At 40.9% G+C, this 26,561-nt stretch overlaps 1 protein-coding gene across 1 annotated transcript in view; it reads left to right on the top strand.

The window, feature by feature from the left end:
• The first annotated feature begins 13,067 nt into the window (after window positions 1-13,067).
• The window catches only part of LOC134314426 (synapse differentiation-inducing gene protein 1), a 49,990-nt gene continuing 36,496 nt past the window's right edge, over window positions 13,068-26,561 (top strand). Inside the window, exons 1-2 of the mRNA XM_062995022.1 lie at window positions 13,068-13,661; window positions 25,349-25,486. Coding sequence (XP_062851092.1) covers window positions 13,119-13,661; window positions 25,349-25,486 — 681 coding nt within the window. The 5' untranslated portion in view covers window positions 13,068-13,118. The remainder of the gene's footprint in view (window positions 13,662-25,348; window positions 25,487-26,561) is intronic.

Consider the following 26,561-nt stretch of genomic DNA (forward strand, 5'->3'; position numbering starts at 1 on the left):
CGATTTTAGACACGAGGAAAGACATGATTTCTGCGCCCCCAGTGGTAGAGCGAAGCACAGCAGCCTGACTTTTCAAATCATCACGAAGCGTAAGACCTGGAAACTTCGCGAATTTGACCTGTACTAAACGAAGACGTGTCAGTTTAAAACAGAGTTGTTTAAAAACGAATAAAAAAGTCTTATTTACTGTACCGAAGCACATTTTTACATTATTTACTTAGTTAAATAAACATATTTTTGTCAGCTTTAAATTGAATTAAGATATTTTTGTCAAATAAAAGCAAACTGCTATACTTTTACTCCATTCTCTTGGTTTTGTTGTTTGGTCAGGTGGCAGTTTGGTCCATGTACATTAGGTCATTCATTTTATATTTCAAAAACTAAAACTGAAAAACGAGAAAACCGCCTTTTTAACTTCAGCTGGTAGTCTTGTAGCTGTACAATCCTGATAGTTTTCAGTACAATGTATTAGTCTTTATTTAAAATGTAATATGTCCCAAATGCCTAGTTCACTCTACACGATTTTTGCCCTGATTTTCGCTTGGTGCAACTCGGTGTTCGCTCAACGATCGAAACTCGTCTCTTAATCACTATGTGTGAACTGCTTAACAACTCGATCCGAGCGGCTCGCCGAGTGCTCTGAAGACAGATATCTAGCATGTCAAATATCTGGATCTGAGTTGCCCGACTGGCAATGAGTGCTATGTCGAACAGCCAGTGAGAACGCAAAATACGGGGTGAGGAGAAACGCAGGCGAGAAGTTGTAAAAAGGTGGGACAGGGGCATAATATAGTTTCTATCAGAATACATCGGCACACACAAGTTTTTCAGTATTCCTGACATTATTGTTCTCTACAAAACACCAACGTTGCATTGCAAAAAATATTTATTAACCTCCATCTCACTATAGAACAATCCAAGCCAAATCCACTTAGATTCATTTATTTTTTCTCCTTCACTTTACGCTGCACATCAGCGCACAAACTTTGATCTCTCGCTACTTGTTGACTTGCATTTTTAGACGTGGTATTATAAACCTTTCGTCACTTCTCGCGTTTGTTTTTGTGACAAAATGTAGTTTGTGAGACCAGAGAAGCTTGTCTGCGATTCCAGTTGGTGATAGATCGTGTAGTGTGAAACCCCCTATCGCTGATCAGTCGTGTAGTGAGATCCAGTTGTGTAGTGTGAACTGTACTGCTACATGACAACTTGGAAAGTCGTGTAGTGTGAACTTGGCATAATCTGCTGCAAACTGTCCAGGTGCTGATGTAGCTAAGCAGTCATAAACCTTCATGCTCCCTTCATCATTCTTTATTGCTGAAAAAAGATGTGGTTCTTTGTATTTTTTGCATTTTTTCCTACGTACTTTCTTCTTCTTTTAGCTGTTCCAATTAGGGGTCACCACAGTGTATAATCTGTCTCCATCTTGCCCTGTCCCAAGCATCCTCCTCTGTCACCCCAGCCACCAGCATATCCATCATACATCCATCATCAGCCAAACCTTTGTATGTGTGCAGTTTGTGGAATGAGTGGTTTTGCATTGTCTTGTAGAAAAATGCATGGACGTCCCAGGAAAATGCAACAAAAAATGTAACAACAATAAACCCATACTGTTGCACACGTTCAGAGGTGTTAGCAGAAAGAATAGGATAAAATAACACCTGAATTACTTCATCACTTGGCATCCTTAGTGCCAAAATGTCTTTTAAGTGTGAGAAGGAAAGGCAATATTGAAAAGTGGTATATGCTTTAAGTCTCAACTTTTTTGGAATGGCCTAAAATGCAGGAATGAATGAATATTAACAAACGAAAAGAAGTTAATAGACAAAATATGAAACTTTTCTTACTATTTGCATCTTCTATACTGTCCCAACTTTTTTTGGTTTGAAGTTGTACAAACACATCATGCAACTCCTTATAGAAGAAGAATGTCTTTATTTGTCATTTATACAGTACATTTACAGGTGTACAGTACAACGAAATTCTTTCTTCGTATATCCCAGCTTGTTTGGAAACTTGGGGTCAGAGCACAGGGTCAGCCATCGTACGGCGCCCCTGGAGCAGCGAGGGTTAAGGGCTTTGCTCAAGGACCCAACAGTGGCTGCATGGCATAGCTGGGATTTGAACTCTCAACCTTTCAATTGATAGCCCAAAGCTATACCCACTAGGCTACCACTGTCCCCAATTCTAGCCTACTTCAAACATTGTATCTGTGGTGCACTATGCTGGCACACAACCATATTGCTGCTCACAAATCCTCACCTCTTTTCTTAACCTAGCTTCCACTACTTTCTCCCAGATCTTCATGCTGTGGCTGATCAGCATTATACTTCTGTAGTTGCTACTGCTATGCACATACACCCTTATTCCTAAAAATCTGAACCATTCTCCTCCATTCCATTGACTTGTTTTGTTAAACAATCTAGTTAAAAACTCCACTGCCATATCTCACAAACATTTCCATGCCTCCGCTGATGCCATTTGGTCTAACTGCCTTTCCACTCTTCATTCTGTTTATAGCTGCCCTCATTTCCTCCTTGCTAATTCGAGGCACTCCATCCAATCTTCACACTCCCACATTTTCTACATTTATCAGCTCTTCAAAGTGCTCTTCAAATTACTCTTTAAAGTACTGTTCAAGTATTCTTTTTTACCAACCTGTTTTTTCTTAAACTTTCCTGCACTTTCTCATTCTACCACCAAGTCTCTTTTTCCTCTCTTCTGTCCAGATGTCATACCAAGTACCGTCATAGCTGATTTCCTCAGCACTTTTGTAGTAATTGTCCAGTTGTCTAGCAACCATATGCCACCACCCAGCGCCTGTATGACCTAATTTCTGAATTTCACCCCATAGCCTTCTTTTTTGGTTCTGCCCTCACTTTTTTCCTCCTCTTTACTTCCAAAGACATCATACAGACCACCAACTGATACTGTCTACTGTTCCTCCTTCATCTTTAAATGTGTGTTCACTACAGCCATTTCCATCTGCTCTTTCTTATTAGTATCCTTAACAACAAATCTTCCTCCTCATCACCTCTATTCTCCTCACCAACATGCCTGTTGATGTCAGCTCTAATCACAGCCCTCTCTTCCTTGGGTACCCTCTCCACCACTTCCTCTAACTCACTCCAGTAGTCTTCTTTCTCCTCCATCTCACTAGCACTCCATTAATTTCCAGCATAACACTTACCCTTCTGTCAGACACTCTTTTCATTCCTACTTCATTCTTAATGTACTCTTCATTTGAAATTACCCCTACTCTATTTCTCCTCCCATCTTTACCATGGTAGAACAGTTTAAACCCATCTCTAAAGCGCCTAATTTCTATTTGGTCTCTTGTACATATAGTATGTCAACCTTTCCATCAGTTGAGCTTGCTTTCCCAGTTCCTTTACCAGTGCACATGTTCAAAATTCCAACTCTCATATTTCTACCCTTCCACCTCTGTCTCTCTCTCTGCTGTGGAGCATTCTATCCCTCTTTCCGTCTCCGTCTTCTTTGTGGCCCAACAGTAGTATAGTTTCCACCAGTACCCTGCTGACCAACAGTATTAGAGGTGGTCGTGATTAACCTGGAGGTGGGGCGGTTCCGGGTCCTTTCTGTGTGGAGTTTGCATGTCTCCCCCCCCCCCCCCCCCCCCCCATTAGCATTGCATGCAGTTTCTTAGGTGGGATCTTTTCTTACTACCAAGAAGAATAGCAACAGTTCTGTATTTTCTTCATTTGTTTGTAATTTGTTTTATTGTAAATTGATGAATACTCAAGCTTTTTAGGGATGCTTTTGAAGCCTTTATTTAAAAAAAAACGATTTTTCCAATCGGCTCAGAATTGGCTCAATATTTGGTACACATGAACTGATTTTTCTTTAGATGGGCAAATCCAGAATTAATGGGTTACTTCTCCAAGGGTTGACTTTCTAAACGTTAGTTCTATGTCTCTTTTTATTTTTTGCCACTAGATGTCAGACACAGTATCTTGACAACACAGTATATCCTAACAAAAATGTAAGGTTGTGCTGTATATTGTAATCTTATTCATTTATAATTTTTTAATAATCACCTTATCCTGATTATATGGGATTGTTGTGGGTCCATAACCTGCCCAGATACAAGGACAAAGTGCAAATATTTTCTGGAAAAGGGCACCAGTCTATCAAACACCATTTATTAAGTTACAATGGTCAATCCACAGAATGCCATTTTTTTAAGGCAGCTATCTAACTAGTTAGCTAACATTATGTAGACAGTAATGACAAGTTAGGAATGTTTAGTTTTTCCCTTGAATATTATATTGATGTTGATAGTAACACTGTTCATTTTAGTAAAACCAATGGAACTGGATTAATATTCACTAATAGCAATGCTAACAGCAATCACTGACTATGTTTACATGTAGGCTAGTTGTAATTCAGGGTCCGAATAATTTTGAGAATAAGGAATTTTACTTGATTGATTTACTTTGTCATTATGGGTGATTATGTGTAGCTGTAGACTATGTTTATACACTCACCTTGTACTGTAACCGGGTACACTACAGATAAACATTGTGGATATACAGTTAGAGACAAAATGGCCATATGGAAGTCCATTTTGATTGATAATAGGGTACAGGCGGTGACAAAGTGTACAGAGCAACAGATGGCTACAGGTGAAACCTTAAGGTGAAATGGCTTTAACAGAAGTAGACCACTTCAACTCATGGGTTCAACTCCTGTAACCCAAGAACAGATATCTGACCATACAATGGACACAGACTTACCTATGGATGCTTGGAAAAACCTTTCCTGCAAATGCAAATAATAGGGTCCAAATACAGTGTATCACAAAAGTGAGTACACCCCTCACATTTCTGCAAATATTTCATTATATCTTTTCATGGGACAACACTATAGACATGAAACTTGGATATAACTTAGAGTAGTCAGTGTACAGCTTGTATAGCAGTGTAGATTTACTGTCTTCTGAAAATAACTCAACACACAGCCATTAATGTCTAAATAGCTGGCAACATAAGTGAGTACACCCCACAGTGAACATGTCCAAATTGTGCCCAAATGTGTCGTTGTCCCTCCCTGGTGTCATGTGTCAAGGTCCCAGGTGTAAATGGGGAGCAGGGCTGTTAAATTTGGTGTTTTGGGTACAATTCTCTCATACTGGCCACTGGATATTCAACATGGCACCTCATGGCAAAGAACTCTCTGAGGATGTGAGAAATAGAATTGTTGCTCTCCACAAAGGTGGCCTGGGCTATAAGAAGATTGCTAACACCCTGAAACTGAGCTACAGCATGGTGGCCAAGGTCATACAGCGGTTTTACAGGACAGGTTCCACTCGGAAAAGGCTTCGCCAGGGTCGACCAAAGAAGTTGAGTCCACGTGTTCGATGTCATATCCAGAGGTTGGCTTTAAAAAATAGACACATGAGTGCTGCCAGCATTGCTGCAGAGGTTGAAGACATGGGAGGTCAGCCTGTCAGTGCTCAGACCATACACCGCACACTGCATCAACTCGGTCTGCATGGTCGTCATCCCAGAAGGAAGCTGACGCACAAGAAAGCCCACAAACAGTTTGCTGAAGACAAGCAGTCCAAGAACATGGATTACTGGACATTCTGAAACAGAGCATGATCCCCTCCCTTCGAAAACTGGGCCTCATGGCAGTTTTCCAACAGGATAACGACCCCAAACACAACCTCCAAGATGACAATTGCCTTGCTGAGGAAGCTGAAGGTAAAGGTGATGGACTAAACCCAATTGAGCACCTGTGGCGCATCCTCAAGTGGAAGGTGGAGGAGTTCAAGGTGTCTAACATCCACCAGCTCCGTGATGTCATCATGGAGGAGTGGAAGAGGATTCCAGTAGCAACCTGTGCAGCTCTGGTGAATTCCATGCCCAGGAGGGTTAAGGCAGTGCTGGATAATAATGGTGGTCACACAAAATATTGACACTTTGGGCACAATTTGGACATGTTCACTTGGGGTGTACTCACTTATGTTGCCAGCCATTTAGACATTAATGGCTGTGTGTTGAGTTATTTTCAGAAGACAGTAAATCTACACTGCTATACAAGTTGTACACTGACTACTCTAAGTTATATCCAAGTTTTATTTCTATAGTGTTGTCCCATGAAAAGATATAATAAAATATTTGCAGAAATGTGAGGGGTGTACTCACTTTTGTGATACACTGTATATAATAATATACACTGATCAGCCATAACATTAAAACCACCTCCTTGTTTTTACACTCACTGTCCATTTTATCAGCTCCACTTACCATATAGAAGCACTTTGTAGTTCTGCAATTACTGACTGTAGTCCATCTGTTTCTCTACATACTTTTTTTTAAGCCTGCTTTCACACTGTTCTTCAATGGTCATGACCACGACAGAGCAGGTATTATGTAGGTGGTGGATCATTCTCAGCACTGCAGTGACACTGACATGGTGGTGGTGGATCAGACACAGCAGCGCTACAGGAGTTTTTTAAATACCGTGTCCACTCACTGTCCACTCTATTAGACACTCCAACCTAGTTGGTCCACCTTGTAGATGTAAAGCCAGAGACGATCGTTCATCTATTGCTGCTGTTTGAGTTGGTCATCTTCTAGACCTTCACCAGTGGTCACAGGACGCTGCCCACGGGCCGCTGTTGGCTGGATATTTTTGGTTGGTAGACTATTCTCAGTCCAGCAGTGACAGTGAGGTCTTTAAAAACTCAGCATTGCTGTGTCTTATCCACTCATACCAGCACAACACACACTAACACACCACCACCACGTCATTGTCGCTGCAGTGCTGAGAATGATCCACCACCCAAATAACACCTACTCTGTAGTGGTCCTGGGAGGGTCCTGACCATTGAAGAACAGCATGAAAGGGGGCTAACAAAGCATGCAGAAAAAAAACAGATGGACTACAGTCAGTAATTGTAGAACTACGAAGTGCTTCTATATGGTAAGTGGAGCTGATAAAATGGACAATGAGTGTAGAAACAAGGAGGTGGTTTTAATGTATGGCTGATCAGTGTACATCATAACAATTGTAAACAATTCAGGCTAATTTTCCTGTCACACACTGGTCCCCTTATATCAGTCTGTTTTGTATGCACATTGGATCAAAATCTTGAATGATACAAGGGCAGGTGAGTGTAGGATGTCCCACCACGAGTCTAGGACCAAGAGGAAAACCACACACACACAAAGAGAGAGAGAGAGAGAGAGAGAGAGAGAGAGCTCGTACACCTTGTACGAAAGAGTATTAGGAACCAGGAGAGTGCAGCAGCTCTATTAGGTTGGAACGAAGCGATTGCAACCATGCTGCGTCCTCTACACCGCTCTGCACAAAAGCTACTATGTGCATCTTTCTGATTCTCTGAGTTCATTCTACCTACCGACTTTAAGAACATTAAACTAGGCACTTTGGATAAGGTTTACCTTTGTACATTCTCTACATTTCTACACACGATCGGAGCTACACCGCGTCTGTTATCTGGTCGACTCGGATGCTCTGGGTTTGTAAGGTAAGCTCTGTCTCTTTACCAGTCAGATCACGAACTTGTACAGCAAATGAATGATTGCACCAACATACCACCAATGCATCACCGTCTCCTGACCTAGATCGATTTATGTCCAGGAGGCGGATATAAATCACTGCTTTTTCTTAATCTATATTATACATTTTATTGTTTTCATTTGAATGTATAGATTTGTCAGTTGCTTGCTGCCTACAGACGATGATGCATTAATACCTGCCCTAAGTGCTCTTACTTAATCTCTTTTTACCCTTTCTATACGTGTATGCACCTTATGACCAAAAGTATGTGGACACCTGCACATGAGCATTCACAGTGACTTTTACTCAATGTACTTACACACTCAATTGTTTTATGTTTTTTTTTTTTCAAAAATTCATTGAAAATTCACTAAATATTCAGACGGTTTGCTGAAGCACTCCAGACTATGTCACTATTATTATTGTTTGCATACCATCCTTGACATTTGTCCAGAACTGCACTGTCTGTGGATCTCTTGATTAAACTGTAGCAAGACATAGATCAGGGTAGGAATATAGAGCAATATTTAAAGCATTGAGTGTTCCCAGGTTCACAGTAGCCTTAATAATTTTGAAATCGACAAAGTTTGGCTCATTCATGAACCTTTCTTAAGACCTGCCATTAAGAATGGGATAAACTGACCAGGCTCAGGTGTGCAAAGCTTGTAGAAATGGATCCAAGAAGACTTGGAGTTGTAGTTGTTGTCAAAGGGTACCAATACGTAGATGAATAAAAGATTTCTGTTTTTTACATTTACATTTTCAGCATTTAGCAGACGCTCTTATCCAGAGCGACTTACAGAAGTGCTTCTATAATGAACATTTCATTTCTCAAGTTTAGGTAAACAATCGAAGAACACAAATCTGCTAAAACCTGTTAGAACCAAAGTGGCTTATTTTTTTTATTTATTTTTTTGAAATGGAAAAGATTGGAATAAAGTGTTAGTGAATAAGTACAAGTCAGCCTAAGTGTTTAGTAAAAAGGTGGGTTTTTAATCGTTTTTTAAAGACAGCAAGAGACTCAGATGTTCGGACAGACAGAGGAAGTTCGTTCCACCATTTGGGCGCTAGAACAGAGAAGAGCCTTGATGCTCGTCTTCCTTTAGTCCTGGATGGAGGCTCAAGTCGAGCGAGACTGGAGGCTCGGAGGTTGCGTGGTACAGAGCGGGGTTTGATTAGACCCCGAAGGTAGCTTGGGGCTGGTCCATTTTTGGCTTTGTAGGCGAGCGTCAGTGTTTTAAACTGAATGCGTGCAGCTACAGGAAGCCAGTGAAGAGAACGCAGCAGTGGGGTGATGTGGCAGTGTTTGGGTTGGTTAAAAACCAGACGGGCAGCTGCATTTTGAATGAGCTGTAAGGGTTTAATCGTGGACATGGGAGCTCCAGCCAGAAGGGAGTTGCAGTAGTCCAACCGTGAGATTACAAGTGATTGCACCAGAATCTGAGTAGCTTCCCTGGAGAGAAATGGACGAATCTTCCTGATGTTGTACAGGAGGAACCGACACGCTCTTGTCATGTTGGCTATATAAGGAGAGAATGCCAGCTGGTTATCAAGAACAACACCAAGACTTCTTACCTTATCAGATGGTCTGATCTGGGAGTCATCCAGAGAAATGACTAGGTCCTGGGTTGGAGACTGATCTCCAGGAATGAGCAACATCTCTGTCTTGCTGGGATTAAGTTTTAGATGATGAGCCGACATCCATTGTGAGATATCTCGCAGACATGCTGAGATGCGAGCTGAGACTTGCGTGTCTGAAGGAGGAAATGACAGAACGAGCTGAGTGTCATCTGCATAGGAGTGGTAGGAGAAGCCATGGGAGGCTATGACCTTGCCCAGAGAGCGGGTGTAGATAGAGAAAAGAAGTGGGCCGAGTACAGAGCCCTGAGGAACACCGGTTGAGAGAGTGCATGGGGGAGATATGGATCCCCTCCATGACACTTGGTAGGAGCGCCCTTCTAGGTAGGAGGCCATCCATTGCCATGCTGAACCTGTTACTCCAAGGTTGGAGAGAGTGGTCAGGAGAATGCTGTGATTCACTGTGTCGAAGGCCGCAGAGAGGTCAAGAAGAATAAGGACAGATGACAGTTTGGCTGCTTTGGCTGCATGAAGCTTCTCAGTAACCGCTACAAGAGCTGTTTCCGTAGAATGCGCTGCCTTGAAGCCAGACTGGTACTGATCGTGGAGATCATTCTGAGTAAGAAAGGCAGACAGTTGGTTATAGACAGCACGTTCAAGAATTTTGGATAGAAAAGAGAGGAGTGAGACAGGTCTGTAGTTGTTAATGTCTGTAGTGTCTAGTGTAGGTTTCTTAAGAAGGGGAATGACCTGAGCTTTCTTAAAAGCAGTAGGGACAACACCTGATGTCAGGGAGTTGTTGATGATGGGTGTGATGAAGGGGATTAGGTCCTGTGAGATGTCTTTGAGGATGGTGGATGGTATAGGGTCAAGTGTGCATGTAGTGGGAATGCTGGATGAGAGGAGCTGTGTCACCTCATCCATGGTGAGTGGGGTGAAGCTGGTGAGTGTGTTGGTGGGTTGAGGGTCAGTTGAAAGTGGGTCAGTCGGAGAGAAGGATTGATTGATTTTGTCGATCTTGTCCTGAAAGAATGTTGAAAAGTCAGTAGCAGTGAGAGAGGCAGAAGGGGGAGGAGGAGGAGGATTTAGAAGAAGGGAAAAGATAGCATGAAGCTTACGTGGGTCAGCAGAAGATTGTTCAAGCTTGGCTTTGTAAAAAGATGTTTTTGCAGCAGTCACGTCAGATGAGAACCTGGACAGCAGATCGTGGTAGGAGTGGAGATCAACACTGAGCTTAGATTTCCTCCACTTTCTCTCAGCTGCCCTTAATTCTCTTCTGTTGCTGCACAGTGCATCTGAAAGCCAAGGAGCAGGGTGAGAAGGTTTACCTCGTTTGAGGGTAGGAGGACAGAGCTGATCGAGGGATGTTGAAAGAGAAGAGAGTAGAGTATTAGTTGCAGAGTTAAGTGGAAGGGTAGCCAGAATGTCAGGGTTAGGTAGTGAAGTTAGGATGGTGGAGATCAACAGGGAGGAAGATAAAGAGTGAAGATTGGGGCGTGTTGTAAGGGTGAAAGTGTGGTTGGAGGTACGAAGAGTTGGGAGACAGAGAGAGAAGGACACAAAGTGATGGTCAGAGAGGTGGAGTGGGGTGACAGTGAGGTCCAGAACAGAAGTTGGACGACTGAAGACAAGGTCCAGAAGATTGCCTCCTTTGCTATGATTAAAGAGGAGGTCGAAAGATGAAAGAAGAGGAAGAAGACATGAGGACTGAAGTGTAGGGAGATTAAAGTCACCAAGAAGAGTCAGAGGAGTTCCATCTGAAGGGAAGAAACTCAGAAGAACATCCAGCTCTTCTATGAAGTCTCCCAATGAGCCAGGTGGTCTGTAAATGACAATGATATGAAGAGTAATCGGAAAAGTAACAGTAATAGCATGAAATTCAAAAGATGAAATGTTAAGGTGAGAAACATTCACAGTAGTGAATTGCCATTTCCTGGTCAGGAGCAAATCTGTACCTCCACCCCTACCAGATCCTCTCGGTGTATGAGAGAAGGTGTAGGCAGAGGATAAGGCTGCTGGTGTTGCTGAGTTCTCGGTGGTGATCCACGTCTCAGTCAGTGCCAGGGAGTCATGGTGAGTGCAAAAGCTGAGATAAAGTCAGCTTTCTGGACAGCTGATTGACAGTTCCAGACCCCACCTACCACCACTGTTTAAGACTGTTGCAACAGTTGGGGGTAGATGAGGTTGCTGGCATTGCTGTTCCTATAATGTGCCCTCTGATGTCTGCAGGGTCTGTGAGATATAAGCACAGGAATGTTTGAGTAGCACATGCTGAGAAAAAAAGTTTGATAGATTGAACAATGTCAGAGACTGATAGTACTTACCCAAGTTAGTTTAGATTAGTAGAAAAAAAACCTAGTGATCGAGAAGACCAGCTACCGTCTGTAGCGGCTGGTCTTCTCGATCACTAGGTTTAGGAGCTTTAATTTTATACTAAGCTTAGCCCTGCCCCTCAATTCACACCTAAGCCTCTAACAACAGTCACCCGAAACCACTTTAACCAATCAGCAAAACACAGATTAATGCATCAACAGACTATCTTTTAACAATAGTTAAATGCTACTTCAATTCTAGCAATGTTAATAATCAAAGTTACAAAGACAGGGTCTAGAACAAGTTACAGCAAAAAATATACACTTTAACCAGAAGCTTACCTTACCCAAGAATACAAATGAACACCATAAAGTTACAAGCACTGAAGTAAGAATATCATTTTCAATTTTTAATTTGTATTATTATTATTATTTTTTTTTTTTTAATTTTCTATTTTTCCCACTTTTTTTTTTTAAATCTAAATTGCTCCTAGATGTACAGTAGGTAAGAGAGTAAATGATTACCGGGCTGATGATTTCTGGGTGCCGGGCTTCTAGCTTTTGACGTTGAGAGTTTCATTCTGATTTCTTTCATTGTTACTAGGCCTTCTCCAAAAAATACAAGCTCTTAAAAAATAACAGATAAAAAAAAAAGTGTAGTTTTGTTAAAACATGATATTCTTACTTCATAATCAATAAAACGGAATGCTCATGGGCCATGATATACATGTTGTCTACTAATTACTTCTGAATGTTTTCCAAGCAAATATTCCTTTAAAAAGATGATTTTCTTGCACAGCAGGTTATGTGGATGCTGCGCAGCTCTATGATCCACAGGACCTGACCTGGGTTCAAACCTAATCCAGTTACAGTCTGTATTAGATTTTGGCATGATTTTCCGAGACTCCATGTGGGGTTTTGCCAGTTTTTTAAACCAATAACTGACTGTCATTAGTCGACCATAAACCCACAAGCTTATTTCATTCCATTAAAAAATAAGACATATCAATTCTTTATATTTTATTGATTAAAACAGTGTAACAAAGCATATGTGGCAGTAATGCAGCGCATTAAGATGCACATAAACATCAAAAGCAGCATTCAGATTGTACATTTTAAACAAACTGAACAGCTAGTGTAACTAAACTTTTATATTTCTGAACTCATCCGGCTCATTCACACTGAGGGTGGGTAAGGGTGAGTCAGAAATCAACACTGCTCCTGCAGTCACTCATTGATGTTAATTGAAAAGGTCTGGCTTACAGTTGACAGTTAAATTCATTCCAAATTAAATTAATATTAAAGTTGTTCTGGATCAAAGCGTGTCTTTATGAAGCAGCTTTCTGTAAAGGTTTTATGTACAGACTTTAGCCAAACACAAGCACAAAACTGATTTTATTTACATGATTTTTATTAGCATGTAGCTTTTGCATGGTTGAAACTCTGAAAAGCAATAATAGGGGTGTCCACATACTTTCACTTATGTGGTGTATCTTATTAACATTGCATATTACCAAAAAAACTGTTGATCTGCAACATGTATGACACTATTTACGGTCATCTTTTAGGACAAAGTGGTGCAATGCTGTCAGCTTATGCCTCCTCAAGATCGCTGATGAGGCAAATCAGTGCCAGGACACGCACCTTCCTCAGCGGCAGCACCCACTAGACCAGACCAGAATGGATCCAGGGCCCAGACTGGGCAGAGCAGAGGAAGAGAATAATCCTCCAGATCAGAGAAAGTTTATATCAGCAGGTGGTGGTAATTTGGCCTCTGAATGCTGCAAACACAATGGCCTAATCAACACCAGAAATGTGATGGTGGAGACCAAGGAAGGACGAGTGTCAGTGTACTCGGCTCCAAAGTATCAAGGCCACCTGGTGGTCAATCAGTCTCCTCAGCTAGGAGGTCAAGACAAAAATGGGACACATAAAAATAGCCACCACCCACAGCAGCTTAACCCCAGTACCCTGTCTGTGGACCCGTTCTACAGACCCAACCTCATCTTGTACCCGGAGGGAGTGCTAAGGGTGTGTGGGGAGGGAGTTGATTGCTGTGAGACCACCTTTATTGAGGACATGGCTTCTTCTAATTCTGGCACTGCTGTCACAAAAGATGGGCTTATGTTGACTGACAACAAATTCTTATCTGTGGAGGATGCCAAGATTCATACACTGTCCTACGACGTGGATGATGAAGATGATGACTTTCAGGAGCTGGAGGTAGGATTAAAAGATTTGTTATTGCAATTGCCAAAAAAACACATTTACAAGAATATTGAACCTAAAGATGGTTACAGAGACCAAAACCCATTACTTGGGATTTCCCAATCTTGTGATTTCCACCAGGGGCTTAAGTGCTTTGCTGATCAAAGACAAAGCAGGAGCAGGGACTTCTTTCTTGTCTTTAGGCTATTAGGTGTAAAGTGTAAAGCTTGCTTGACTGTGTACAGAATCATCTGTGTTTCAGCAGCCTCTAATTCAATGCACATTATTTTACTTTTTGCAGTGTATTTTCTACAAGCGTGTTCTGGTAATTTTTTCACATGTCTAGCTGTGAGTGAATGTGTGTGAATGTGTGTGTAAGAGTTTATGAAAGGTTGGAGTGGCATGAGTGGATAGGCAGTCTGGAAAGTGGGTTTCCTGCTGCTAGCAGCCTGTCTAGGCCTTCTGTTCAGTGGTGAATGCACATTCTGCAGATAAGGTAAAAGGTATAAGATGACTAACGCTGCATGAGGAGGGAAGAATACAGATGTGCTGTGGTATACATGTTTGTGATCAATTTATTAAAATCAAACAACTTTTAAAAGACCTTGAGCTGTTGTTTAAAAGAGCATCTAAATATGACTGATCTGATTTTCTGCAAGACTGAAGTGGAAAATTGTCATGAAGAAAAACAAAGGACTTTAAAATGTTATAAGTGCCACAAATTGACCCAATGTCTGATTTATACAAACAACCCATGTGTGGCATGATTGTTAAATTGCTGCAGCACCTACTAGCCTCACCTCGCTGGATTGATGGCTGTTGTGATTACTTAGTAAGTAAGAAAATGAAAAAGTATCTAGTTAGCTTTCAATGTCTTTTAGTTTTAACTACTTAACATCTACAGGGGTTGGACAAAATAACTGAAACACCTGTCATTTTAGTGTGGGAGGTTTCATGGCTAAATTGGACCAGTCTGGTGGCCAATCTTCATTAATTGCACATTGCACCAGTAAGAGCAGAGTGTGAAGGTTCAATTAGCAGGGTAAGAGCACAGTTTTGCTCAAAATATTGCAATGCACACAACATTATGGGTGACATACCAGAGTTCAAAAGAGGACAAATTGTTGGTGCACGTCTTGCTGGCGCATCTGTGACCAAGACAGCAAGTCTTTGTGATGTATCAAGAGCCACGGTATCCAGGGTAATGTCAGCATACCACCAAGAAGGACAAACCACATCCAACAGGATTAACTGTGGACGCAAGAGGAAGCTGTCTGAAAGGGATGTTCGGGTGCTAACCCGGATTGTATCCAAAAAACATAAAACCACGGCTGCCCAAATCACGGCAGAATTAAATGTGCACCTCAACTCTCCTGTTTCCACCAGAACTGTCCGTCGGGAGCTCCACAGGGTCGATATACACGGCCGGGCTGCTATAGCCAAACCTTTGGTCACTCGTGCCAATGCCAAACGTCGGTTTCAATGGTGCAAGGAGCGCAAATCTTGGGCTGTGGACAATGTGAGACATGTATTGTTCTCTGATGAGTCCACCTTTACTGTTTTCCCCACATCCGGGAGAGTTACGGTGTGGAGAAGCCCCAAAGAAGCGTACCACCCAGACTGTTGCATGCCCAGAGTGAAGCATGGGGGTGGATCAGTGATGGTTTGGGCTGCCATATCATGGCATTCCCTTGGCCCAATACTTGTGCTAGATGGGCGCGTCACTGCCAAGGACTACCGAACCATTCTGGAGGACCATGTGCATCCAATGGCGGTGCCGTGTATCAGGATGACAATGCACCAATACACACAGCAAGACTGGTGAAAGATTGGTTTGATGAACATGAAAGTGAAGTTGAACATCTCCCATGGCCTGCACAGTCACCAGATCTAAATATTATTGAGCCACTTTGGGGTGTTTTGGAGAAGCGAGTCAGGAAACGTTTTCCTCCACCAGCATCACGTAGTGACCTGGCCACCATCCTGCAGGAAGAATGGCTTAAAATCCCTCTGACCACTGTGCAGGACTTGTATATGTCATTTCCAAGACGAATTGACGCTGTATTGGCCGCAAAAGAAGGCCCTACACCATACTAATAAATTATTGTGGTCTAAAACCAGGTGTTTCAGTTATTTTGTCCAACCCCTGTATATCTACTAAATACACTGATCAGCCATAACATTAAAACCACCTCCCTGTTTCTACACTCACTGTCCATATTATCAGCTCCACTTACATTTTGAAGCACCTTGTAGTTCTATAATTACAGACTGTAGTCCATCTGTTTCTTTACATACTTTTTCAGCCTGCTTTTACCCTGTTCTTCAATGGTCATAAGCCCCACAGGACCACCACAGAGCAGGTATTATTTCGGTGGTGGATCGTTCTCAGCACTGCAGTGACACTGACATGGTGGTGGTGTGTTAGTGTGTCTTGTGCTGGTATGAGTGGATAAGACACAGCAGTGCTGCTGGAGTTTTTAAACACTTCACTTTCACTGCTGGACTGAGAATAGTCCACCAACCAAAAAAATCCAGCCAACATCGCCCTGTGGGCAGCGTCCTGTGACCACTGATGAAGGTCTAGAAGACGACCGACTCAAACAGCAGCAATAGATGAGCGATCGTCTCTGACTTCACATCTACAAGGTGGACCAACTAGGTAGGAGTGTCTAATAGAGTGGACAGTGAGTGGACATGGTATTTAAAAACTCCTGTGCCAAAAACAACATCAGCAGAACCAGTTCAACATTCAGAATGTCGATTTCAAACAATAGCCGATAGTCTATTACAAGTGCTAGCTAAGCATGTTAATTATCATTAATAAAGATCCAGTGGGTATATTAAAGCTTTTCCTGTCATCATTAGTATAGTCACAAGATAATGAGCAGAGTTCTTTTCACTGGGACCTGATGCAAAATATTCACATATTTGTTTGTATTAAAAAAGGTTAACTTTATTATCTTCATGTTCAATTTAACTTGTTCAGTTTAACTTGCTGTCAAGCTCCATATTGATGCAAAACAGCTTTTTCTTGTTATAAAACTTTCAATAATTTGTATTGTTTTTTTCCTTATTTACTCATGACAAAATTTGACAGGAGGCAAGATGGGTGAGCAGTAAGTAGCACTGTCACCTTACAGCAAGAAGGACCCAGGTTTGATTCCCTGGCCAGGCAGCCAGAGTTCTTTCTGTGTGTAATTTGCTTGTTCTCTCTGGGACCACATGGGTTTCCTCTGCATGCTCTGGGTTACTCCCACAAGTCCAAAGACATGCAGTAAGGCCAATTGGTGCTACTAATAATTACCAGATTACTAGAAAGTTTGTATGTCTGCCTTGTGATGGACAGGGCCCTGTCCAGGGTGTTGCCAACCTTTTGTTTAATAAATCTGACCCTCCACAACCCTGACCAGGATAAAGCAGTGGTAAAACTAGTTGTACAACTATTTGTCTCTTTGTTCTTTTAACCTCAATCAGCCATTTTGACAAACATTAGCATGCTTCTGACACAATTCTGTTGGAAACTTTGATCACCTTGATTCATTGTCAGTGGGGTTAAGATCAGGCCTTTGGGAAAAAAATTCAAAAGCGTCTTTGAAGTTTGATTTGAGCAATCCAAATCCAAATGCATTATTTGGGCATTGTCCTATGGGAACATCCATTTTCATGGCTGGTGGTTTGATGTAATGGTGCAAAATACCTCTGTTCACCTTCTGTAGTTCACCAGTTTCATTAGGAACAAAACAGCCCTAGATTATAATACTACCACTGCTATGTACACCAGTAGGTACAGTGTTGTTGGGTTTAAATCTGCTAATTGTGGCCAAATAACCCAACATGTATTATCTGATCACATAACTCCTTCAGAAGGATTTTGATTGTCCAGATGACAGTGATATCTGTGGTCCACTTGCTTTATTCATTACAGACCTTCTATATGTGATTTTTGAAATACATGTGGCTATCTGTCCAATTTTCTTCTCATCTTTGGTGATTGTTGAAACTTTATACATGGCTTTGGCAGGAGACCACTGTTTTATGTAGTATTTATTGGGTGCAGTGAATCTGGACCTATTTATAAATTATAATCAATAACAATGAACTAGGAGCCATGTCACAAAATCCCAAGACTTCTATAACATACATATTACTAGCTGTTGACCCTAATGGTATGTACAGGTTGTATGGAGTTTTGATAATCACAACACAGTTATAATTACACTTCATAAAAATGCTACCTTTAAGGACTGACAAAATAAAATAAATGAAACTGTTAGTAGATTATGCAGCAATACTGTATTATTTTACATACAAGCTGGTTGAACATAAATTATTGTATCTTGTATATAAAATCTTACTATTATTTTCATTTGCCTTAAAAGCTCCTCTCATTCCTTCTCATTCCCTCTTTAAATGAACTGATTTGGGCTGCTTTGCATAGCAGTTACAGGGACAGAAAGGTGTTTGCTGTCCCTTTTGTTACTGAAAGGCCATCACATCCTTTTAATGATACTAAGCTATTTAGGATGTGATTTGACCTTTTCATAATGGCATACTTTTGAAGTTCATTTTTGAAGCTTCCTCTTAATGGCTGTTAACTCAGTCGCACTTGTCAATCTGTTGCAGCACTTATGTGCTACTTAATCTTCTACGTGACACATGACTCTGAATATGATGCAACACTTTTCTAGTCATGTGTCACATCTCACACAGTATAATACTTCTAAATGTGAGGTACAGAAAATCATTACAGAGTCTTCAAGATAAGTGCTTCTTAGTGAAAAATATATGCTTAAATTGGATTTTGCCTTTCTCTATTTCTGTTTTTATACAAGCATGCAAATGAGAGAGAAGTAGCAATAAACGTTACTAAGAACACAGTTCATAAGAATTTAAGGGTGTTTGTTGAGACATATGTTCATTTAGTCAAAAGAGCTCTGATGAGGGGATAGGAAGGCCTGGCTTACGATTGACGTTCCAAGTCATCCCATAGGGGTTTAATGGGCATGGGTGTCTAGGTTCTGTGTAGTCCACTAAAGTACCTGTACACCAATTTTCAAACCATTTCTTCATGGACCTTGATTTGCGCACAGGAGCAATCTAAAATCTTTATACATCTGTCAATAATAAGAAGTGATGTCTCCATACCTTTGGCCATAAATGTACCTCACTGTGATCTGCAATCTTTTAATCTAATCAAGTAAAAGTATTTTTTTCCCCAAAATTGCTTAAGTATAGATACAATTTTCCAAACAATAGTTTTTACAAGTATCTTTTCTTTAATAAAAAAAAAAAAAAATGAATGTAGCATGTCAAAACTAGCAAATAGCAGCCTAGCCTACCCAGTGTAAAGATTACACATAGCTGAATTGCAAGTAGGGCGCAACCGCGACCCTCTCCCACCGCGACCCTAATTGGATAAGCGGTTAAGAAAGTGAGTGAGTGATTGTATTGCAAGTAAGGACAAGGTATTAATTTGGTAAAAAAAAGGCTTAAAGTGGGAAGTTAATAGGACCCCAATAATAGTAATTTTTTATACATTTAGGCTAATAAAGATTAAGCAAGTTAAGAAAGAAGCCAGTGGTCATTTTTATAACTTCTCTTAAAGTACTACAGAAGTACTACAGAGATGCATGTCTAATATTTGCACACCAGCAAGTAAACCACAGTCCAGGAAGGGGGGTGGGAGTTGGGGTGAGGTTGTTAATTAGCCAAACTGTAACTTCAGGCAAGACTTATAAACTAGCTGATGTAAGCATTCATCAATATGCAGTTGACACATCTAATTCAGAAACTTAGAAAGCAATAAAGTGTATTACGTAAGACACAACCCATAATAAGAGTGAAGGCAGGCAGACAAGATGAGGAATAGGTATGGTCCAATGGTATTGTATTCTTCCAGATATGAATATGGGATATGTACACCGATCAGCCATAACATTAAAACCACCTCCTTGTTTCTACACTCATTGTCCATTTTATCAGCTCCACTTACCATATAAAAGCTCTTTGTAGTTCTTCAATTACTGACTGTAGTCCATCTGTTTCTGTGCATGCTTTGTTAGCCTCTTTTCATGCTGTTCTTCAATGGTCAGGACTCTTCCAGGACCACCACAGAGTAGGTATTGTTTGGGTGGTGGATCATTCTCAGCACTGCAGTGACACTGACTTGGTGGTGGTGTGTTAGTGTGTGTTGTGCTGGTATGAGTGGATAAGACTCAGCAATGCTGCTGGAGTTTTTAAACACTTCACTGTCACTGCTAGACTGAGAATAGTCCACCAACAAAAAATATCCAGCCAACAGCGCCTCGTGGGCAGCGTCCTGTGACCACTGATGAAGGTCTAGAAGATGACCAACTCGAACAGCAGCGATAGATGAGTCATCGTCTCTGACCTTACATCTACAAGGTGGACCAACTAGGTAGGAGTGTCTAATAGAGTGGACAGTGAGTGGACACGGTATTTAAAAACTCCAGCAGCGCTGCTGTGTCTGATCCACTCATACCAGCACAACACACACTAACACACCACCAGCATGTCAGTGTCACTGCAGTGCTGAGAATGATCCACCACCTAAATAATACCTGCTCTGTAGTGGTCCAGGGAGAGTCCTTATCATTGAAAAACAGCATGAAAGGAGGCTAAAAAAGCATGTAGAGAAATAGATGGACTACAGTCAGTAATTGTAGAAGTACAAAGTGCTTCTATATGGTAAGTGGAGCTGATAAAATGAACAGTGAGTGTAGAAACAAGGACAAGGTTTTAATGTTATGGCTGATCGGTGTAAATATATATATATATATATATATATATATATATATATATATATATATATATATATATATATATATATATATATATATATTACATATAACTAATATAAGACGTAATGCTTTTCATCAGTGTCTATCTACTGTGTCAAGTTTGAGGAATTAAGTAAGACAAGAACACTTTTATTAAATCATTTGTAAATAACTTTCATTGTAATTGACTTGTTTCTCACTAGAGCATGTTTTGTTGTGTTGTGTGGGTGGCTGGGTGTAAAATCCCCCACGCTGTTACTGGTATTCAGTTTCGCCTCCTCTACAACACTCTTCACTATATTCCACAGATTTATGTTGCCATGGCACACGAGGTTCAGAGAAACTGACAGAAATAGAGAAAGCGAGTGTGAAAGTGAGTGAGTGAGAGAGCGAGAGAGAGAGAGAGAGAGAGAGAGAGAGAGAGAGAGAATCATTCAGTATGCGTGACTATGTCACTATCTGTGAACATATGCAAAGGGCAAACCTGGTGCAAATTGGTGGCATTAGAGGCATGTTATTCAAGCTGTTTCTGTCTACACACACACACACACACAGTTGGGTAAGAACAAGAACAGCCATCTGGATTTTATAAATACCTCACCTATACCACTAAAACCATGCATTCCTATATTAATCTACTGATTTATCTTGTTCAGGGTCAAGGTGGCCGGGAATCTGTCTTATAAACTTTAGGCCAAAGGTAAATTCAGGGAGGACCCTAGGCCATCAAAGAGTATTACATACATACACCGATCAGCCATAACATTAAAACCACCTCCTTGTTTCTACACTCACTGTCCATTTTATCAGCTCCACTTACCATATAGAAGCACTTTGTAGTTCTACAATTACTGACTGTAGTCCATCTGCTTCTCTGCATGCTTTGTTAGCCCCCTTTCTTGCTGTTCTTTAATGGTCAGGACTCTCCCAGGACCACTACAGAGTAGGTATTATTTGGGTGGTGGATCGTTCTCAGCACTGCAGTGACACTGACATGGTGGTGGTCTGTTAGTGTGTGTTGTGCTGGTATGAGTGGATCAGGCACAGCAATGCTGATGGAGTTTTTAAACACCTCACTGTCACTGGACTGAGAATAGTCCACCAACAAAAAATATTTAGCCAATGGCACCCCGTGGGCAGCGTCCTGTGACCACTGATGAAGGTCTAGAAGATGACCAACTCAAACAGCAGCAATAGATCAGTGATTGTCTTTGACTTTACATCTAAGGTGGACCAACTAGGTAGGAATGCCGAATAGAGTGGACATAGTATTTAAAAACTCCAGCAGCGCTGCTGTGTCTGATCCACTCATACCAGCACAACACACACTAACACACCACCACCATGTCATTGTCACTGCAGTGCTGAGAATAATCCACCACCTAAGATATTAAAACAAATAAATTAGTATGGTGTGTAAGTACAGTCTGGTTTCTATGCATGACTCCTATAAGTCAAGTCAAGTCAAATTTATTTGTATAGCGCTTTTACAATGGACATTTTCTCAAAGCAACTTTACAGAATCCAGGACCAACAGACCAAAAACCTCTGTTGAGTAAGCCGAGAGCGACAGTGGCAAGGAAAAACTCCCTTAAAAATACAGGAAGAAACCTTGAAAGGAACCAGACTCAGCAGGGACCCCCATCCTCCTTGGTTGGCCTGGAGGATAATTTGAATAAATAGGAGATACACAAATCATACATACACAAACTTAAATTTAACTAAAAGTTATAACTAGCAAAAAAAAAAAATAATGTAAACAATTGGAGTTCTTCATTATTCAGTCCAGTCTGTGATAAAGTCCGTAGTGAGTTCTTAACATTTTTAGTAAAAACACGGCAGGTTTCCATCACATCTAGCAGGAGCAGCATTGTTGGCACAGCAGTCTTGACTTGCAGGCTTCAACCTCGGGTGTGTAAACAGGTTTCCATCTACTGAAAATACATTAGCCAGGTATTTTCTGATATTATACTCAGGGGTGTATATGGATAATACAATCTGTTACAGGTTACAGCAGAGGCTATAATTTTTTAAGACGACTGTATAGGTTCAGCCAAAAAATCTGTTGCTGGTCTAACAGGCAGTTTTAGAAATGTTTGACTTTGAGATGCTAGCAAATTATTGCAATTTGTCAGTAAAGTTTAAATCTCAGCCTGCCTCCCTGTAAACACTGGCATGAAGATCATAAGGAAAAATAAGTACATGTCTACTCACTTGATTTACAAACAGTCTGTGCTAATAGAACGTGGTGGCTGATCAATCTCATATGCTTCATGCTGAGTACCAGCTCCTAGCCTCTGGCAGAAGGTATAGAACGCCAAGAAGTACAGCTAGCCGGTTTTAAATTTTTTATCAAAGCAGTCACGAAGGAATATTTAAGCAGTAAGATTTAGAGAACTGTGCAATATCGAGTCAAGTCAAGTAGTTTTATTTACTGTATCATGTGCACAGCATGCTATAGACATTTGTAGACTGGAATGCTTGGCTGGCTTTGTGCCCATTGTATTAGAGGACAAGCTTCAGACCCACTGTAACCTTAACTAAAATAAAGCATTAGAGAATAAATTATGAATACCTAACGAGTATGATTGTTGTTTTTTTATTGTCAAGTAAATTACCAATTTATACTATATGCATTTACAGTATATTATAGCTTGAGGTGCCCTGCGATGGACTGGTGCCCCATCCAGGGTGTTACTGTGTGCCTTGCGCCCAATGAAAAGCTGGGATAAGCTCCAGCGCACCCCCCCACGTGACCCTAATTGGATAAGCGATTAAGAAAGTGAGTGAGTGAGTGTAGCTTGAGGTACCACTCATTCTCTCATATCCTATTGCTGTCTTGCAGTACATATTTTATATTTTAATAATACATTAATAATAATAATTCATTCATTCATTCATTCATTGTCAGTATTACCACCACTTTATCTGATTCAGACTCACAATTGGTACAATTCACTGGCCGAAATTCAGGAAACACCATGGATGGGTCACCAGTCCATCACAGTGAAATAATAATAATACGAGGGATCTTCAAAAAGTTTCAGCACTTTTATATTTTGGTTGGGAACAGTGAGGACATGTTAACAGTGGAGGAGTAGTTATTGGTCATGTCTGAGAGACTAAAAGAGAGCTTATGGTCTGGTCTTTTTGAACTGCTCAAAGAAGCTTTAAGGGGAAGAAGATTTTCATGTGATGATGATGTAAAAGCAGTGGTGCATCAGTGGCTACATGCTCAACCAAAAAAATTTTTTGCTGATGGCATTTAAAAGTTGGAATGCTGGGAAAAATGCATCAGAAGGTGATTATGTAGGCCGCTCAGGTGGCACAGTGGTAAAAACACACGCTGCAACCAGAGCTGGGATCTTGAATACATTGTAACGAATCTCAGCTCTGCCTTGCTGGCTGAGGCTGAGCGGCCACATGAACAACGATTGGCCTGTTGTTCAGATGGGCGGGACTAAGCCGGATAGGGGTCTCTCTCTCTGTCAGACTGGTGCAATTACGACTTCTGCTGGCTGATTAGAGGCGCCTACACAGAGATGAGGAAAGAGTGCTCTTAGGGTGTTTCTCTCCGTACACAACGCTAGGTGGCACAACACTCGTCAATGTGTGGGTGATAAGATGCATACGGCTTGCTGCCCACGTGTCGGAGGGGGCGTGGGTTAGCTTTGATCTCCTCGGTCAGAGCAGGGATCGGCACAGGCGGAGAGGAAGCATGATGCAATTGGGCAATTGGACGCGCTAAACGGGGAGAAAAAGGGGAGAAAATGCATTAAAAAATACAAATAAAAAAGGTGATTATGTAGAAAAGTCATGTAATTTGTTTTTGAAATTCTTTATAAATATTGTTAAAAAAGTGTGGAAACCTTTTGAGGAACCTTCATATTAATAATCATCATAATCATCATCATAAGAAATAATTATTGAACAGTAGGCTATGTTTGTGGTTAAAAGGTGGACAGGGAGACACCTTGCCCTTCCAATCTTGACGCCCACTATCTGGTTGAGGTGCCGGCATAAACACTGGAGAAATACAGGATGCGTAGTGTACTCCTCTGTACATGTTAAGGCTTTCTGTCGGAATCCAACAACATTATCAAAAAAGGCCTGTGCTACAGCCATCACTGGTGTTGTGCACTCGGCAAAGGTCAAAAGTGCAATGGGAAATTAGCTATATCAAAACTGGGGGGAAATATGTAGAGAAATAACAGCTATGTTTGCTTGAATTGTATTTGCTTAACTACCAAGTCATGTAGAATAAAATTTGCAAAAATAGACAAATACAAAGATTAAACATTTGGCATTAAACAAACCGAAGCATTACCGTCTGTCAAAGCGAAGAATTACTTGATGTCTGATCCACAACAGCAACCTTTCATAATATTATACGACTCTCATTTTTAAAAGTAGATTACACTCATATTAAAAAGGATTATCTTCCCTTCAACCAAAATCATCATTTTCAATTACACTGGCACTCGCCCACTTTTAAACAGCCAATTATTCTGTTGTTTCAGGGGGAGCAATATTGCAAATTTAAATTTTTATATACCTCAGGGAATGACACAGAGGCCACAGATTCTTTTAAGCACAGCTGATAAAACAGTGAACACTAAAGCCATGGATGTTCGGTCTGCCAGTACAAAAACAATAGCTGATGATATAACAAGCTGAAAAAGCTGTGTGTGCATTTTAGCTGTCTTACCTCAGCACATCACTCTAAAATAAGAAAAAAAGATAACAGAGACATTACATATCATATAAGCAAATTGTTCTTTTTTGTATGAAAGGAAAAGCCGTGCTCAGAATTCAAATTTAAAAGGTAATACCATGCCCTAGGTATCTTGTCTGATACTATTAGCATTTTCTCACTATTGTTTTCTGTGTTTTCTGCAGAGTGAGTACTCAAGTGACTCGGAAAGCGAGGACAACTTCTTGATGATGCCTCCACGAGACCACCTGGGTCTCAGTGTCTTCTCCATGTTGTGTTGTTTCTGGCCCCTCGGCATTGCCGCCTTCTATCTGTCTCATGAGGTAAAGAGCTCATAAGCACCTATTATTTAGAATCTGCATAATCTGATTTGGTTGCATACAGCTGGTACGCAAAGTTGGTCAACAAAAAAAGGAGAGAAAAAGAGAGAGATAGATCATTCTCTGCACTGCAATGACACTAACATGGTATTGACATGGTAGTGTGTGTTATTCTGCTATTAACACTATCAGTAGTGTTGTTAGAATTTTTAATACTGTTTACACTTACAGTATGTCCTGTTTGTCAGACATACCCTATTAGTACACATTGTAGGTGTACTTTTAGAGACTAGAACTATTTTCCTTTTTATATGCAAAGTGTTTCCCTCTCTTTTCTCCCAATTTAGTCAATTTAATTATTTTATTGTAATACCTCTGCCACTTTTATTATATTTCTTCTGGCCGCAGGCATGCACTCATTCCCTCATTCCCAATCAACAGCTATATCAAATACTGAGACTCCCATTATGTTGTATACACCATTCGTGAATTGAATATTGACAAGCAGTCCTTAGGATTGCATCTTGCAGTGGCAGTGAGGAGAAACCCCATCAAACGTTTCCTATCACAGAGATGGCCAGATTTGTCTATAGATGCCTGGCCAGTAGCACTGATGAGATATGAACTTGAGAACTTGAACACTCAGCAGTGGTGTCTTAGCGCAGGGGTTTTCAACCTGTGGGGCGAGTACCTGTCCAGGGGGGCGTGACATTACGAGATTTTTTTACTTCTAAAACTAAAGCAATTCATTTTTCTCCCTCAGTGGCAAAAACAATGACTGCTTTTATAGGACATGGGTGTGTGTGTCTTTACGAGAGGTGTACTATATCGGCACACAGAAGGGGGCGCATGTCCAAAAAGGTTGAAAATCCCTGTTTTAGTGTATTAGACTGCTGTGACCCCTTTCTTCGGTCTTTTGTCAGTAGATTTTTTATGATGATGCTGTTTGCTATAAGACTAAGAAAACAAAAGCTAAAAAGACTGGCTTGTTTTCATTTGCAAAAGAAGAGTTTGACCATGTTGTTTATTGTGGCTTCTGACTTTCTACATAATATTACTGCATAATGGAATGCCCACA

Source organism: Trichomycterus rosablanca, chromosome 5 (genome assembly GCF_030014385.1).
Source record: "Trichomycterus rosablanca isolate fTriRos1 chromosome 5, fTriRos1.hap1, whole genome shotgun sequence".
NCBI classification, from domain to species: domain Eukaryota; kingdom Metazoa; phylum Chordata; class Actinopteri; order Siluriformes; family Trichomycteridae; genus Trichomycterus; species Trichomycterus rosablanca.